Source organism: Rattus norvegicus, chromosome 6, assembly GCF_036323735.1.
Source record: "Rattus norvegicus strain BN/NHsdMcwi chromosome 6, GRCr8, whole genome shotgun sequence".
Lineage (NCBI taxonomy): Eukaryota > Metazoa > Chordata > Mammalia > Rodentia > Muridae > Rattus > Rattus norvegicus.
The window spans coordinates 102,941,633-102,959,336 of NC_086024.1; the positions used below are offsets into that span (position 1 = coordinate 102,941,633).

Here is a 17,704-nt window from a genome sequence, read left to right on the forward strand (position 1 = left end):
ATGCCAGCAGCAAACCACTGAACTGAGAACAGGACTCCCTTTGAAGGAATCAGAGAAAGAACTGGAAGAGCTTGAAGGGGCTCGAGACCCCTTATGAACAACAATGCCAAGCAACCAGAGCTTCCAGGGACTAAGCCACTACCTAAAGACTATACATGGACTGACCCTGGACTCTGACCTCATAGGTAGCAATGAATATCCTAGTAAGATCACCAGTGGAAGGGGAAGCCCTGGGTCCTGCTAAGACTGAACCCCCAGTGAACATGATTTTTGGGGGGAGGGCGGCAATGGGGGGAGGATGGGGAGGGGAACACCCATAAAGAAGGGGAGAGGGAGGGGTTAGGGGTATGTTGGCCCAGAAACCAGGAAAGGGAATAACACTCGAAATGTAAATAAGAAATACTTAAGTTAATTTAAAAAAAAAGTAATAAAAAAAAATCACCATGTAAACCTAGAAGAAAATGCAAACTCAGAGAAGACCTGAACAAGCCTTACCTCAGGCTGCTTTTCAACTTAGAAAGTGCCTATAATATATTTTTTCAAGTAGCAATCTAGTAGAAAAGAATACTCATATCTTAAGTTACCATATTGTAACATTTAAGTCTTCGATTTTTAATAAGCATTAAGACAGTGAAGATAAAATATAGCTAATTCAAATAAAGCAAGCAATTGATAAAATATTTATGATAAAGACCAAGTGGTAAACTTACTAGAAAAGGCTTTTTAAAACAACCACCCTTAGATGACCAGAGAAGTAATCACAGATATTTACAAAATCAAGAAAACAATGTGTGACTGAAAGTATGTATCAGAAAATATTTTTTTAGGCCAAGAATAAACTATGAAGTTGCAAAGTACAAGAACCAAGGTAAAATTTTAAGTTTAGGATTCAGAAGCAATTTTGAGCATGCATAAACAATATCATTGGCCTTGATAATTCTGAGAAACAGAAAGATAAACAGACCTGAAGGTGAGTACCTATGGATATGCAGCAGACATGCATGCCTAGAAGGAGAAGAAGGGTAGTAATGGACATCAAGCTGACAGAACATAAACCCGCAAATAACAGAAGCTGAGGAAATCCCAAATGTCACTAAGTTCTGAGAACCTCATACTACAGCGCATTGTAATTAATGTGTCACAAGACAAAGAGGCAAAGGGAGATACAGAAAGATGCCTGCTCTCAGGTAAATTTTGTTCCATTTTGGATTGTTCAAAAGAAAGTATCATGTAACCTAGTTTAGCTAGCCTTGAACTCCTGGTCATGCTTCTGTCCTCCCAAGTGCTGATATTATAGGTATATGCAAACTCACCTGCCTTTTCAATAACATAGTCTTTTTTTTTTCCCATCCCAACTGCAGTTTCCCCTCCCACCTCTCCTCCCATTCCTGTACCCACCTACCCAGAACTCAGATCCTCCACCCTACCCACCCCTCCTCTGTTCTCCTAAGAAAGGGGCCAGCCTAAATGGATATCAATTAGCCATGGCATATCAAGTTGCAGTAAGACTAGATGTCTCCTATTCTATTAAGGCTAAACAAGGAACCTAGTATGGGGAAAGTTCCTACAGACAGGCCACAGAGTCAGAGGCAGCTTTTGCTCCCACTGTTAAGAGTCCCACAAGAACAACCTACACAACTGTAACACGTTTGGAGAGTCTAGCTCAGTACCATGCAAGCTCGATGGTTGTCAGTTCAGTCCCTATGAGCCCAGGTTAATTGATTTTGTTGGTTTTCGTGTGGTGTCCTTGATCCTTCTATCTCCTACAATCCTCCCTGTTCTATGGGATTCCCAAGCTCTGCCTATTATTTGGTAGTGGGACTCTGCATCTGTTTTCATCAGTTGCTGGGTGAAGCCTCCCTGATGACAATTGGTCTAGATCTATGTCAGTCTGTGAGTATAGCAGAATATCATTAGGAATAATTTTTGCAATTGTGTTTGGTTCTATCACGGGTCTCTGTAATATCCAGCTTCTACCTCCTGGCCCTCCAACATGTTTCAGGGGTGGACTTCCTCTTACAGCATGGGCTTCCAGCTAGATGAGTCATTGATTGGCCACTCCCACAATTTTTGCACCATCTTTACCCCAGCACATCTTATAGACAAGACACATTGTAGGTCGAAAGTGTCGTGGCTGGGTTGGTGTCTCAGTCCCTCCTTTGGAAGTCTTGCCTGATTACAGAGGTGGACTCAGACTCCACATTCCCATTGCTAGGAGTCTTAGCTAGGGTCATCCTCATAGATTCCTGGGAGTTTCCATTTCCCTAGGTTTCTACCTCAGCCAAGAAAATAAAATAGTTGAGTTTCTTTTTTTCATCAAACATGGGATTGTTAAGCATGATGACACATGACTATTAAGTGATTGCTTGGGAGACAAAGGAAAGGAGAGAAAAAGAAAAGAAAAAATGAATCACAAGCTAGAAAGCAGTGAATTGAAAAATTCTAAATGCTGAAAGAGAAAAGTAAAATTAATAATAAAGGGGAAAGGTGAATTTAAGAACTCTTTACAAAAATGAGAGAAAAAAATCCAAGTAGTCTCAGATAAACAAAAGCAAAGAATATGTATTGTTACCATACCTGCTCTGCTGTGAAGGCAAATGAGTTTCCTTCAGAAAATGGATGACAGAAAGTAATAGTTTTATGAAAAATTAATTCTCAGATGCAAAAGTGTGGTTTGAATAAGCTATTTTATGGGTAATTTAAGCTAATTTAAGGGTAGGTATTTTTGCCCTGCAAGCATAAAAGCCTGGAGTTGGGCATCAAGGTAGGACTTCAGTAGTCCCTTCAGTACTTTGGTTTTACTTTGGTTAGTGTCTTAGGGTTTTACTGCTGTGAACAGACACCTTGACCAAGGCAACTCTTCTAAGACAATATGTAATTGGGGCTGGTTCACAGATTCAGAGGTTCAGTCTATTATCATCAAGGCAGGAAGATGGCAGGATCCAGGCAAGCAGACATGGTGCAGGAAGGAGTTCTACCTCTTCATCTAAAGGCAGGTTTGAGAAGACTGGCTTCTGCAAGGTTAGGAGGAGGGTCTCATTGCCCATGCCCACAGTGACATACTTCCTCTATCATGGCCACACCTACTACAAAAGGCCACACTTCCAAATAGTGCCACTCCATGAGCCAACCATATTCAAACCACCACATTCCACTCTCTGACCCCCATAGTCTTGTTCGAACACATGAATCTGTGAGAACCATGCCTAGCCATAGCATAATAAACAATATGTTTAGTCCAACTTCCAACGTGCCCATTGTCTATAGCAGTCTCAGCAATGTTAAAAGTTCATAGTTTTTGAGATTCATATAATCACTTAACTGTAATCCCTGAAGCAAGACAGGAAATGAGCTCGGCACACTCTGAATTTTCCATCTATGCCATGCCTGATGTCAAAGCAGTCTTCAGATCTCCAACTCCTTTTTCATCTTTGTTGACTATAGCAACTTTTTTCTCCTGACTCAATTCCACTCCTGTTATCAACTTTCCCCTGCAGTATCCCACAGCTCTGGCATCTTTAACATTTTGGATCTCCAAGTCAACTTCACTTTCATAGCTTCTTGTTCCAATGTCTGGGATCCACACATGGTCTTCTGAACCTCTCCAAAGGTCTTCTTGCATCACTTCTTCACCTCTGCCCCCTGTAGCACTCTAAGCTCTGGTCGACTCCACTCTATTACTGCTGCTGTTCTTGTAGGTCATCCCATTATATTGGCATTTCCAAAACTCTGGAGTTTTCTACTTCAAGGAGGCTCTACCAATAGACTCTCTTTAGGGTGCCAAAGCTCAACTTCTTTGTATGAGTCATTCAGTCCTGGGCCATCAACTGCAACTGAGGCTGTACCTTCATCAGTACCTTCTATTGCCTGTCACAGTGACAAGCCTCTCCATTATCCCTTCAGACCTTCAAAACTAGTATCACCTGGGTGACTCTTACACATTACCAAGTCCAGCTGCAGCATGAGCTACAACCTTGGCTCTCTCTGGAACACAGCTTCTTTATACTCTCAGAAAACGTTTCCCAGAAGATTTCACCTCAGTGATGCTGGTCTCTTCTTAATCACTGCTAATTTCTTAGCTCCAGCTAACCAGCATCAATTGTCGAAGTAGTCCTTTCTATTCTTGACTCTAAACACAGAGCCACATGGCCAAAGCAATCAAGTTCTGATTGCTGGGGCTAGAATATGGTCCCCGTTATTCTATTACCAGCTTTCTGTTTTCCAACTTCTCATTGCCTAAACTTGGCTGTGCTGGAGCTTCCTCTGTAAATTGACCTTGAACTGAGAGATCTCCATGGCTCTGTCTCCTATATGCTGGGAATAAAGATGTGTACTACGATGACTGGTTCTAAGCTTTTCATGGCCACTCAAGATTTGGATCAAAAGACAATGTCTTCCAGCTCCAATATCTGGATCACAAGTGTGCCCTCCATATCTGGATTGCAGTTGTACAGACCTGGCCCAAGTGATTTCAGTGGAGAAGATTTTCAGTATGTGATCTAGATACTGTTTCTGTGGTATTTTGGTGAAGAATGCAGCTGCTTTTTGCCCTTGCCTTAAGAATCTACCTAAGGCTAAAGAGATTTATAGTAATTGCATTGACAAAGTCTCAAAAAAGCCCAGCAGAGACTGTTCTCTGTTTTAGTCTTTTTTTTAAATTATTTTATTTACATTCCAGCCATTGCTCCCCCTACCACAGTTCCCCATTCCCATTTTTCCTCCCCCTTGCCTCTGAGAGGGTGCTTCCCCCCTCACCTACCACTAGGCATCCCACTTTCCCGGAGCCTCAAGACTCTAGGGAATTACACCGTCTCCTACTGAGGCCAGACCACGTGGTCCTCTGCAGTATATGTGCTTGGGGGTCCTCTGCTTTAGTATTATGAAGAATGTTGTGATGAGACACAGTAATCTGAGAAAGGAAAAACATAAAACGTATGGTTCAAGTAATAAAGGGACACCAGGAAGTGAGGTGGATAGAACTGAAGCCTGTGTTCAAGGAGTTAAACATGTTAAGAGAATAGAATGGAATGGTTGGAAATGTTTGGCCTAGGAGGTATACTATTAAGATGTGTAGCCTTGTTAGAGAAAGTGTGTCACTGTAGGGGTGGGCAATAAGACCTCATCCTAATCCCATGGGATCCAGTCTTCTCCTAGAAGCCTTCAGATGAAGATGTAGAACTCTCAACAACAAAGTCTTCCATATCCCAACTAGGATAGACCATTAAGCTCCACTTAAATCATTACACATTCTTCCAAACAAAAGCATGGTCAAGCCTACCACAGCACTCCACTCCTGGTACTGACTTCTATCTTAGGGTTTTACTGCTGTGAACAGACACCATGACCAAGGCAACTCTTAAAAGGACAGTATTTAATCGGGGCTGGTTTACAGTTTCAGTGATTCAGTCCATTATCATCAAGGTAGGAGCATGGCAGCATCCAGGCAGGCCTGGTGCAGGAGGAGCTGACTAAAAAAAAAAAAAAAAAAGACCATGAATTTGAAGATTAGAGAGGGGGCATGAGGGATGGTTCAAGGGAAGAAAGAAGGAGTAAGTATTATAATTAAGTAATCTCAAAAGTAAAACATTTTTAAAAGAAATTTAAAATGATCCCTCAAAGACCTTTCTTTATTAAGACACCTGTTACTATCACTGGTTCTATGTATGACTACGCTTTTTTGCTGGTTTTTTTTTTCCTCACAGCAATTCATTTGTGAAATTTACTCTCTAGACTTATTGAGAAGTTAAAGTGCAAATCAAACCCCACCCAATTCTTGAATGCTTTCTAATTTAGACTTTTGAACATCAATATTACTACATTAGACATATTAATGAAATTAATTATTCAATCTTCTTTCTCTTTTCTTTTCAGACCAGTGTGTGGAATAAGAGGGAAAACTCTGATAATTAACCTGCCTGGTAGCAAGAAAGGATCTCAGGTAAGCATTCTTTATATTATATGTTTGATGGATGGACTTTTAACCATCTATGAGAATAAACAACCAAAAACCTGAATACCATAAAGCTGTTGACACTAATCACAAATTCAGGATGTTTCCAAACAGCACCCTCAAATTTCATAATTCATAGAATTAGGAAAAATCATTAGAAAGAATCATAGACTTACTAACACATTATATATATACAGTTATAGTTTATAGAAGGAAAGAATACAGATTAAAATGAACCCAGAGAGGTAGATTGGGGCCCATGAAAACATGCCAGATGCAGAGCTTGCATTGCCTTCTTCCTGTGTATTCATGAATTCATTTATTTCCGTAATACTCTATTGTGACGGTGCACTAGAATATTGTCGATCAGGGAGTCTAATTTGAGCTATTATGTTTGTTGTATTTGTTTCTGTGTTTGTTTTTTCTTTTTAACTTATGTCTACATGCCTGTCCACATGGCTGTCCACATGGCTGAATTCCAATCTTTATCTTGTTAGTCTCCAATATCGTTCCAAAGCAAAGCAATGACAAGCCTGAATTGTAATTCACATTGTTAGGCAATCTTATTCCACCCTTGGTCTAATATACCAGAAGTCTCCCATCTAGTAGCTAAAGCCAAGGCTAGACTCTTTCTGTGCGATAATTATTCTTGCACTACATATGGTGGGTTATGTTCTGGTCTTTGGGTAAGGACTTTTACCAAACAAATAACATTACTCAAAGAATTATATTTACTCTTACATTTATATTGCTTAACACAGCAATATTATTAACGAGAATATGCCTGATTTGCAAGCAGGAACATGAAATGTGATTAGATTTAGAGAAATATGTATTCCATCCTTTAAAGACATTAAGTACACTTTCATATTTTACTTCTAAATTCTTCATTTATCACCTTGATCTCTTGTTATTTGTAATATGTGACATTCAAGGAGTACTATATATCAGAAATTGCCTGAAACAATTGCCAATTATTTGTTGGTCGCTCATTTACTGTTGATGTTACACCTTTAAGGAAGCTCTAATTTACTTTCCAAATATATTTGGCCAACAATATCAGTACTGCTATAGTAATAGCAATGCCATTATAGCATATCTAAATGTAGAAATTGTACAACTCAAAAAATAAACTCCAAAGATATTGGATTAAAGTAAGGTCAGAAAAATACTGAATTACTAGGATTTGTAGAAGTAACTTTTTTTGGCAGATGTATTTGTCATCTGGGAGAATTACTGCTAAATAAACTCATCCTTTCTAGTCATTTCTGTACTCAGGCTAACTGTCTCAACTCAGCTGTCCTGGCTCAAACTCCTCTCCAAGCTGACTGATTCAATAGGGCTTCTCTCAGCTTCTCACTGAATTCTTCTGCTTGATCTTAAACTATCACTGATGATTTATTCTAATCTTCTAGCTCCATCTCATTCTCTGCCTTCAGCTGCCCCTTTGGTCTGCACTGAACTCCATTGAACTGCACTACACCACTACAGACTCACCAAGCTCAATGCCACTGCACTGAACTCCATTGAACTGCACTACACCACTACAGACTCACCAAGCTCAATGCCACTGCACTGAACTCCATTGAACTGCACTACACCACTACAGACTCACCAAGCTCAATGCCACTGCACTGAACTCCATTGAACTGCACTACACCACTACAGACTCACCAAGCTCAATGCCACTGCACTGAACTCCATTGAACTGCACTACACCACTACAGACTCACCAAGCGCAATGCCACTGCACTGAACTCCATTGAACTGCACTACACCACTACAGACTCACCAAGCTCAATGCCACTGCACTGAACTCCATTGAACTGCACTACACCACTACAGACTCACCAAGCGCAATGCCACTGCACTGAACTGAGGCAACCGAGAGCTCCCTTCCTGTTGTTTCTTATTATTATTCTTTAATCCTTTTTTACAATCCAGACTTCATCCCCCTCCCGTTCTGCCCATCCCATACTTTTCTCCCCCACCCCCTACCCCTGTCGAAAAGAGGATGTCCCCACCCCCACCCACCATGCCTCCCCACTCCCTGGGGCCTCAGGTCTCTTGAGGGTTAGTTGTATCTTCTCTCACTAAGACCAGACCAGGAGTCCTCTCCTGTATATGTATCAGGGGCCTCATATCAGCTGGTGTATGCTGCCTGGCTGGTGGCTCAGTGTCTGAGAGGTCATGGGTGTCTAGGTTAGTTGAGACTGCTGATCTTCTTGGGTCGCCCTCCTCCTCAGCTTCTTTCAGCTTTTTCCCAGTTTAACCACAGGAGTGCCCAGGTTCTGTCCATTGGTTGGGTGCTGGTATCTGCATCTGACTCTTTCAGCTGCTTGTTGGACCTCTCAGAGGACAGCCATGCTAAGCTCCTGTCTGCAGGCACACCACAGCAACAGTAACAGTATCAGGGCCCCAGGCTTCCCCTTGAGTTGGATCCCAAGTAGGGCCTGTCAGTGGACCTCCTGTCTCTCATGCTTTTCTCCATTTTTGTCCTTGCAGTTCCTTCAGACAGGAACAATTCTGGGTCAGAGCCTTTGACTGTGAGATGGCAACCCTATCCCTCCACTTGATGTCCTGTCTCTCCACTGGAGATGGGCTCTACAAGTTCCCCTTGCACTTCATCCAAGGTCCCTTCCTTTGAGTCCTGAGAGTCTGTTACCTCCCAGGTCTCCTGTACCTTCTAGAAGGTCCTGCAACCTCCTACCTCTTGAGGTTGCTTATTTCCATTCTGCTGGCTCCCAAGGCTTCAGTCCTGTTCCCCCCTTTCCCTCCCAGTCTCCTATCCCACTGAGGTTCCTCCCTCCCGCTGCCCCCCCATACCCCTGTGACTGCTTTCTTTTACCTCCCAAGTGGGATTGAGGCATCCTCACTTGGGCCCTTCAGCTTGTTAACCTTCTTGAGTCTTGTGGGTTGTGTCCTGGGTATTCTGTACTTTTGTGGCTAATTTCCACTTATTAGTACATACCATGCTATCTCTGACTTATTCTGTGATTTAACACTTTGTCTTTCCCTCAATTAGATAACATTGTTTGGGATTAAAGGTGTGTACTAAAGAATTCCAGAAGAGGGGTTAAAGGTATTACTGAGGGTGCTTCTGCTTTCTAGCTGGATCACATAGGCTTAGAAGGTCTTTGGATGTGGTCAGGTCAGCCACATTGCTGCATTAAAATTCCTTCACAAGAGTTCTCTTCACAGTAACAGTTACTGATGCATCATTGTTATCAGGAGGCCAGAGTGTCTTCTAGAGCCATGTTGCTCAGGTTTCTAGGCTTGTCAGTTTCCAAATACAGGTTCAGCAATATGTGGCTTTACCATTTCAAGTATCCATTATCTTGTGATGTTAAACATTACCTATCGTTTTGAGCCTCTTTTAATACTTTAATATAAAATTCTCCTCATTGAATAATTTTTTCTTTAATTCTTCCACTTTTGGCTTCCTTTCCTCCTTTCATTTATACCCATCCAAAGTTCACATCTTTGACAATTAGTGCAACATTTTATATTGCAGCAAGATACTGTCATCTAGAAAATTCACATTCAAGAACCACACAATCATTTTAAAGTTTTAAGGAAGTCATGGTTTTTTAGCTACTATAACTGTTCTCAGTGGGTGTGCATGTCATAGGTTAGACAGGCCTGGTAACACTCCTACTCAATGCACTCCTATTCATTTGGTAGGGTTATACATTAAAACAACTAGTGAACTGTCTCTCCGGTTAGGCAGTATAGTAGCTTCCACTGTCAAATCTAGCTTGTGCGATACAGCAAGGGCAAAAGCAAACATTGGGAATTCTGAACCACCCCCACCCCGAAAACATCCTCTTGCTTAGAAATTGTCCCCTATTCTGGCACGCACTATGCTGTGCCGACTGTGTCAGATAAAAAAAAAAAATAGTTATGAGTGTCTTTGTCCAAGTACCCCTTTCCTGGAAAAGTGAAGAAATCCAACTAGTAAGAATATTTCTTATTCATCTGCCCTCCCTTATTGAGTGATGAGACTCTTATAAAGCCATATAAGAGCCTTTCACAATTTTCCCCTGTGAAGAGAGAGACAAAAGTTTGAAGTATTTATTTCATTCCAAGTTATTATTTCTAGGATGAAATACTAAAACCTATTTTTATCCTCAGGAGTTACCAACACACACACACACACACACACACACACACACACACACGTTCTGTATAATGTTACGTGTATGTATGTTTTCAAGGCTGACCATCGGTATTGGATAATCAATTAGTAGGCTCCTAGTTGCGGAAACCTATCTTGCTCTCAGCATTTCTGAAGTTCTTTGTGTATGTTTGATTTCTATTTTTTAATACAGAACAAATGTTTCAAAAATATCCCCTTTCCTGGTTTCCCCTCCTGAAACCCCCTATCCCATCTCCCCTTCCCCTTGCTTTTATGAGGGTGCTCCTTCACCTACCAGCTCCCTCTACCTCCCCACCCTGACATTCCCTTACTCTGGGGCATCAAACCTTCACAGGACCAAGGCCCTTTTCTCCCATTGATGTCCACCAAGGCTATCCTCTGCTACATATGGAGCTGGAGCCATGGGTCCATGTGTACTCTTTGGTTGGTGGTTTAGTCCCTGGGAGCTCTGTGGGGTCTGGTTGATTGGTATTGTTGTTCTTCCTATGGGGTTGCAAACCCTTCAGCTACTTAAGTCCTTTCTCTAACTCCTCCACTGGGGACCCTGTTCTCAGTCCAATGGTTGTCTGTTAGTGTCTACCTCTGTATTTGTCAGGCTCTGGCAGAGCCTCTCAGGAGACAGCTATATCAGGCTCCTGTCAGTAAGCACTTCTTGGCATCACAATTGTGTCTGGGCTTGGTGACTGTATGTGGCAGTTACTGGATGGCCTTTCCTTCAGTCTCTGATCCATACTTTGGCTCCATTTTTCCTATTGTGAATATTTTGTTCCCCCTTCAAAGAGGTACTTAAGCATCTACGTTTTGGTCTTTCTTCTTCTTGAGCTTCATATGGTCTCTGAATTGTATCTTGGGTAATCTGAGCTTTAGGGCTAATATCACTTATCAGTGAGTGCATACCATGTGTGTTTTTCTGTGATTGGGTTACCTCACTCAGGATGATATTTTCTAGTTCCATCCACTTGCCTAAGAATTTCATGAAGTCATTATTTTTAATAGTTAAGTAGTATTCACATTGTGTAAATGTACCACATTTTCTGTATCTCTACATATGGGTTCTTTCCAGCTTCTGGCTATTATAAAGAAGGCTGTTATGTGGAGCATGTGTCCTTACAGGTTCAAGCATCTTTTGGGTATATGCCCAGGAGAGGTATAGCTGAGTCCTCAGGTAGTTCAATGTCCAATTTTCTGAGGAACCTCCAGACTGATTTCCAGAATGGTTGTACCAGTTTGTAATCCCACAAGCAATGGAGGAGTGTTCCTCTTTCTCCGCATCCTCGCCAGCATCTGCTGTCACCTGAGTTTTTATCTTGGCCATTCTGACTCGTGTGAGGTGGAATCTCTGGGTTGTTTTGATTTGCATTTCCCTAATGACTAAGGATGTTAAACATTTCTTCAGGTGCTTCTCCGCCATTCGATATTCCATAGATGAGAATTCTTTGTTAAGCTCTGTACCCCATTTTTAATAGGGTTATTTGATTCTCTGGAGTCTAACTTTTTGAGTTCTTTGTATATATTGAATATTATCCCTCTATCAATGTAGGATTGGTAAAGATCTTTTCCCAATCAGTTGGTTGCTGTTTTGTCCTATTGACAGTGTCGTTTGCCTTACAGAAGCTTTGCAGTTTTATGAGGTCCCATTTTTCTGTGGTTGATGTATGTAGTCCTTTCCATCTTCAGAATATTAATGTTCTATGGTTTCTGGTTTATTTGTTGGCAGATAGAACAGTTATTTTTGATATTTTATGCCTCAGAGTTCAAGATGAATATATTTTAACTCAGCCTGTCTTGCTTTCCTGTAAGTAGCTCGTATCCACTTACCTCTTGTGCCTATGTAGCCAATTTAATCATCCAGAGTGGGTGTGATCACAGCCAATTTCTAATCTTAGGAGTTCTTTGGATGAATATAAACATATTTTAATACACACCCTTGAATTCCCAGAATGATTTCAATGTGGCCCATGCATCCAGGTCTCCAATATAAAAGTCTTCATAGCTTTTCTTTCTGAATATGTAATTATACCACTGAACATTGCCCAGAACTTGGAAAAGTAAATATATAAGTATAGCTGAGACACGACATAGAGTTATAGGTTGTGCTGACAAATCACAGGCCCTTGGAAGATCTTATGATTCAAACATGATTTTTTTTTATTCATTTTCTTCAGACAACTGCACAGTTGGAACATTCCAAAAGATGAGCATCACTAATGAATACTTAAACTTGAAGTGATTCCTAAGACCACATATTAATTCAGAAGGATTCACAGTACTCACTGAAATGTGTTAGTTATTTTTTATTCAGGAAGATACTATCTGTGAATTAAAATTATGAAGGGAAATGCTCAATAGGGCAGGACATAAGTGGTACCTATCAAAGAGTCTTCGTTGTCTTTTCTCATGTGGAACGAAGCACATGTTACCATCCCGTTCTAGGCACAGTGGCGGTATACATGCAGATCATTGCTGATGAGGAATGCCAACCTGAGCTTTTTGTATCAATAGTTTTCAGGGTATATGATAGTCAAATATCCCAGCAAATAAAATGATTTTTAGTTTTTGGCTTTTGGTTTGTTTGTGGTTTTTGTTTTTGTGTTTGTTTGTTTGTTTGTGTGTGTGTGTGTGTGTGTGTTTGTTTTTCCAAGACAGGACTTCTTTGTCTTGACTGTACTAGAATTAGCTCTGTAACCCAGGCCAGCCTGGGACTCACAGAGATCTGCCTGCCTCTGCCTCCCGAGTACTGGGATTAAAGGTGTGCACCACCATTGCCAGGCTACTGTTTATTGTTTAAATGTTAAACAACAGAGCAGGGAGATGAGGCATCCTTCAAGCTATGGCATTAATGCCTCTAAATTTTATAAGATTTTTTGCACCTTGTAGAGTTTATTAAGCTGTTGCTTTAATGTACAAGAGAAAGAATTCCATCTATTTCCCAGACAAAATAAGCTATACATTCCGCTTACAACTCCTTACCTATTGTCTTTTGGGGATGCATTATAGGTAATAATGGCACATGAAGAAAAGATTATATCAATTTTATTCACAACTCTATACAACTTTATTTCTATTTTTATTGATTTTATAGTGTTATGTGGTAGCTATACTAGTCTTTGTACTTTATGGTAATAAAATTTCAGTCTGAACATAAAAACTGATTTTTTTCTTTTTTTATTTAATGTTATTTTTCACTTACCTTACATCCTGCCTTACTCCCAGTCACCCCCTTTCACAATCCTTCCTCCCCTTCTCCTCTGAGTGGGTAGAGGACTCCTAGGTGTCCCCCTACCATGGTACTTGTGGTCTCTGGGAGGCTAGTTTCTTCCTCTCCCACTGAGGTTAGACAAGGCAGCCCAGCTAGAAGAACATATCCGGTGTACAAACAACAGCTCTTGGATAGACCCCACTCCAGTCATTTGGGCCCCACATGAAGACCAAACTGCATATCTGCTACATGTGTGGAGAGGCCTAGGTCCAGTCCATGTATGTTCTTTGCTTTGTAGTTCAGACTCTTAGGAGTGCCAAGGGTTCTGGTTATTTGATTCTATTAGGCTTCCTGTGTAGTTCCCTATCCCTTCTGGTCTGTAATCCCTTCTCCTATTCTTCCATAAAAGTTCCCAAGCTTCATAAACTATTTGACTGTATCTGTCTCTGTCTGAGGCAGCTGCTGAAGGCGGGGTGGGAGTGGGAGGGGAGTGGGTAAGCCTTCCAGAGGACAATATGTTCCTGTCTGCCAGCATAACAGAGTGTCATTAATAGTGTCCGGAATTGGGTTTTGCCCATTGGGTGGGTCTCAAGCTTGCAGGTTATTGGTTGGCCACTCCCTCGGTCTCTGCTTCGTCTCCTGCTCCTTTATTACTTGTAGACAGGATAAATATTGGGTTGAAAGTTTTATGGGTGGGTTGGTGTCTGTCTCTCCACTGGGTTCCTGCCTGACTGTAGGAGGTAGCCTCTTCCAGTTCCACATTCCCAATGTTGTGAGTCACAGCTAAAGTCACCTCCATTGATTCTTGGATGCCTCCTTTATGCCAGGTCTCTGTCTTCTCCTGGAGATGTCCCCACCTCTTTACCCCTATCAGTTGCAGATTTCCATTCATTTTCATGGCTGTGTAGCCATCTCTCCTGTCCTTCCCCATACCTGATCCTGAACCCTGCCTCCTTCACTCCCCATCTTCTTCCCTCCTTCTGTCTCTTATGACTACTTTATTCCTCCTTCTAAGCAAGACTCTGGTATCCTCATTTGGACCTTTCTTCTTGTTTAGTGTCTCTGGGTCTGTGGAGTATAGCATAGTACTTGTATTTTATGTCTAATATCCACTTATAATAGTTATGCATATTCTTTTGGGACTGGGTTACCTCACTCAGGATGTTATTCTCAAATTCTGTCCTTTACCTGCAAAATTCATGATGTCTTTTGTGTTAAATAGCTGAATAGTATTTCATTGTGTAGATGTGCCAGATTTTCTTTAATGAGGTTTGTTAGATCCAAATGTCACTCTAGAAAAACATTAGGAAGTTCTCGTGCTTTTCTGATTCTTTCTGTATAAAGCACAAATAAATCCAAAGGAATATCAGAATTATACTTTGAAAGCATAGTGTGCACTCATCTAAGCACCATAACCGCTAACATATGGGAAATAATATATGCTGTGATTGTTTCACATTTCACACTAAAAAGATGTTAAAGATATGACTCATTCTTGAGATGGGTAGAAATATCAGTCCAGAAAACAGGGAAAAATACAAATCCAAAAATAGGAACCAGTGTGATGCCTAGTGTTGGCTACAAATGCCTTTAATCCCACTACTCAGAGGTAGGCAGATCTCTGAGTTCAAGGCCAGCCTGATCTACAAAGTGAGTTCCAGGATAGCCAGGGCTATACAGAGAAACACTCTCCCAAAAAAGAATCAGTTTGACTGTCAACATTTTATATATTTGTTTAAGAGCCTAACTTTTTTCTTTTTTTTTCTTTTTTTCCCTTTTTTATTTATTTATTTATTTATTTATTTATTTATTTATTTATTTTTTATTTTTTGGTCTCTGGGCAGGAATGCTTTCAGTTCATACTGCCAGCTCTACCTCATGCCATTGACCTTTTACGTGATGCCATTGTAAAAGTAAAGGAGGTGCATGATGAACTTGAAGATTTACCTTCCCCACCACCTCCTCTTTCTCCACCTCCTACAACTAGCCCACATAAGCAGACAGAAGACAAAGGAGTTCAGTGTGAAGAGGAGGAAGAAGAAAAGAAAGACAGTGGTGTAGCTTCGACAGAAGATAGTTCCTCATCACATATTACTGCAGCAGCTCTTGCTGCAAAGGTAAGTCTGCTGAGAAAGACATTCTGAAGCACTCATGCCTGCGTTACTGATAAGATTCCTCTGTCCATCTCATCCTTCCATACGTTAATACTTCTCGAGGGGATCCTCAAAATGGAACTGGAATACCATTAAATTCTATCACTGTTTCTATTCTGGTACAGATTCTTCGTAAGCACTCAAGTTAGTCTGTGCTCTGAGGCACTAATATGTTATTGCCTAATGAAGTTACAGCTACAGTGATAAACAATGCAACATTTCAGAACTCTTTGGGGTTAGTTTTTATTAAATATACAGTGATTGTGTATTTAGAACATCGAATGTCCACAGACTTTTAAAGAAACAGAAAACAAAAGTAAAAGACCTTAGATGATTCTTGAACTTAGTTTGGAAGAATAATTTAAAAAGTTTTTCCTGGAGGCTGGAGAGATGGCCCAGTGGTTAAGAGCACTGACTGCTCTTCCAGAGGTCCTAAGTTCAATTCCCAGCAACCACATGGTGGCTCACAACCATCTGTAATGGGATCTGATGCCCTCTTCTGTGTGTCTGAAGATAGCGACAGTGTACTTATGTATAATAAATAAATAAATCTTTAAAAAAATAAGTTTTGCCTGATATGAAGGAATGGGGAACCCATAAAGTCCGAGGCAAGATTACCTTCCACAAAAATTTCAAGTATCAGTAAACATATATTACTCTAGTGATAGAGAAGAAATTAATCTATTTTACTTTTAATTTAATAAAGTAATTTAAATTTTAAAATAACACCAAAATTTACAGATTTTTTTTAGATGGATTTTGAAATATAGTACCAGCAGCTATTTGAGTATATTTGGTCATCTTAATGTCTTAGAACATAATTTATATTGTGTTTACACCTAGAGGAATCTAGCTGCTTTGTTTTCATATCTTTACAAAGTAGCATATCAGTTTCAGGAATGATAATCATTTCCTGGTAGATATTTTACAGGTTAAAATGTAATTACTATATAAATTTATATAGATCATATAAGTATTTTGGCTAAGACCATAGAAAAATCTCTTTTAATTTTTAAAAAGTTTATTTCTTTATCAAATGAACAATATAAGAAAGTCGTTACTTTGTTACTATTTTGCTAGCACTTAGGAAAATACAAGTTTTCAATAAAAGTTCTAAGCAATAAGCAGAATTTATTGGGCTGCAAGAACTTTGATGAAGTCAAGGTCTAAAAATATTTAATCAAATCATATTTTCAGCATTATATAATTCCTTGATACTACTTTATGCTATATTAGTAAATGCTACTGATATCAGTTTTCAAGTCTATAATTTTTTTATATGGCTTTGTTCTGAATTCCTTATTGAAAATAAACAGATTAGAATCACATCTAAATCCTTTTCACAGTCATTAGGATAATCATTAGTTCTTTCACTGAACATTGTCTATAGCTTGATTCTGTCTGTAGATAATTCAATAATGTATTAAATCCTAATCATACCATTAAGTATTGAAATTGAATTTTTTATAGGACCAATTAATAAAATGCATTCATTTTTAAATCATATGTTCTTTCTTTTTTTTACCTATAAGGGTAAAAAAAGACCATTAATTTTGGTTGTAAAGGAAAATACTTACAACATATAAACTCAAAGCTGATTTTGTCACTTTGACTTGTAAAAACTTGGCACTTCATTGTTCCATTTGTTTTCATTTTTCTTTAGTCATTTTACTTACATAATTTCATGTTTTACTCTCATTGTATTCATAATTGTTATGTGTTACATTAGAACCATCCATTCTACACCAGTCCTGCTGTTTTCATGGCAAATCATGGGCAGCCCATCCCTGGTCTCATCAGTTATTCCCATCATGCAACAGGCAGTGCAGATAAACGGGTAAGACAGTACATTTTGAATAATGATTTTGGAAATATATATCATTCTACTTTATTTGGAGATGGGCTATAGTATGTGGAAGATGAGTTATTGGGAAAGGTCTTCCAGGTCACTGAGCATAGTGGTATCCTTTATGCTTAACTTTCTCTGAGATCATTAAAATTCTATACTTCGGAACAATGACTTTTCATCACATGACTTCCAGAAAATTCATTGCTTCAGAAGTCAAGTTTTGGGCCTTCGTTTGGGTTTTTTAATGTTTGTTTGTCTTGGTAGTTCTTTAATACCTTTAAATAAATTGCCTCGGTTAGTTTAGATGGCCTCTTAGGTGAATTACATTGTGTCTTAGCATCTAAAAAGCTTGATCAAGCTAACATTTAATTCATAATGGCTTTATTTTTTTATG

At 39.7% G+C, this 17,704-nt stretch overlaps 1 protein-coding gene across 24 annotated transcripts in view; it reads left to right on the plus strand.

The window, feature by feature from the left end:
- The window catches only part of Gphn (gephyrin), a 529,275-nt gene that overhangs the window by 254,228 nt on the left and 257,343 nt on the right, over positions 1 to 17,704 (plus strand). For 12 of the 24 annotated variants that reach the window (XM_039112910.2, XM_039112897.2, XM_039112902.2 and 9 more), the window contains 3 exons: positions 5,872 to 5,938; positions 15,153 to 15,425; positions 17,191 to 17,298. In XM_039112910.2, coding sequence (XP_038968838.1) covers positions 5,872 to 5,938; positions 15,153 to 15,425; positions 17,191 to 17,298 — 448 coding nt within the window. The remainder of the gene's footprint in view (positions 1 to 5,871; positions 5,939 to 15,152; positions 15,426 to 17,190; positions 17,299 to 17,704) is intronic. The other 12 variants (NM_022865.4, XM_063262452.1, XM_039112906.2 and 9 more) reach the window with 1 other exon arrangement.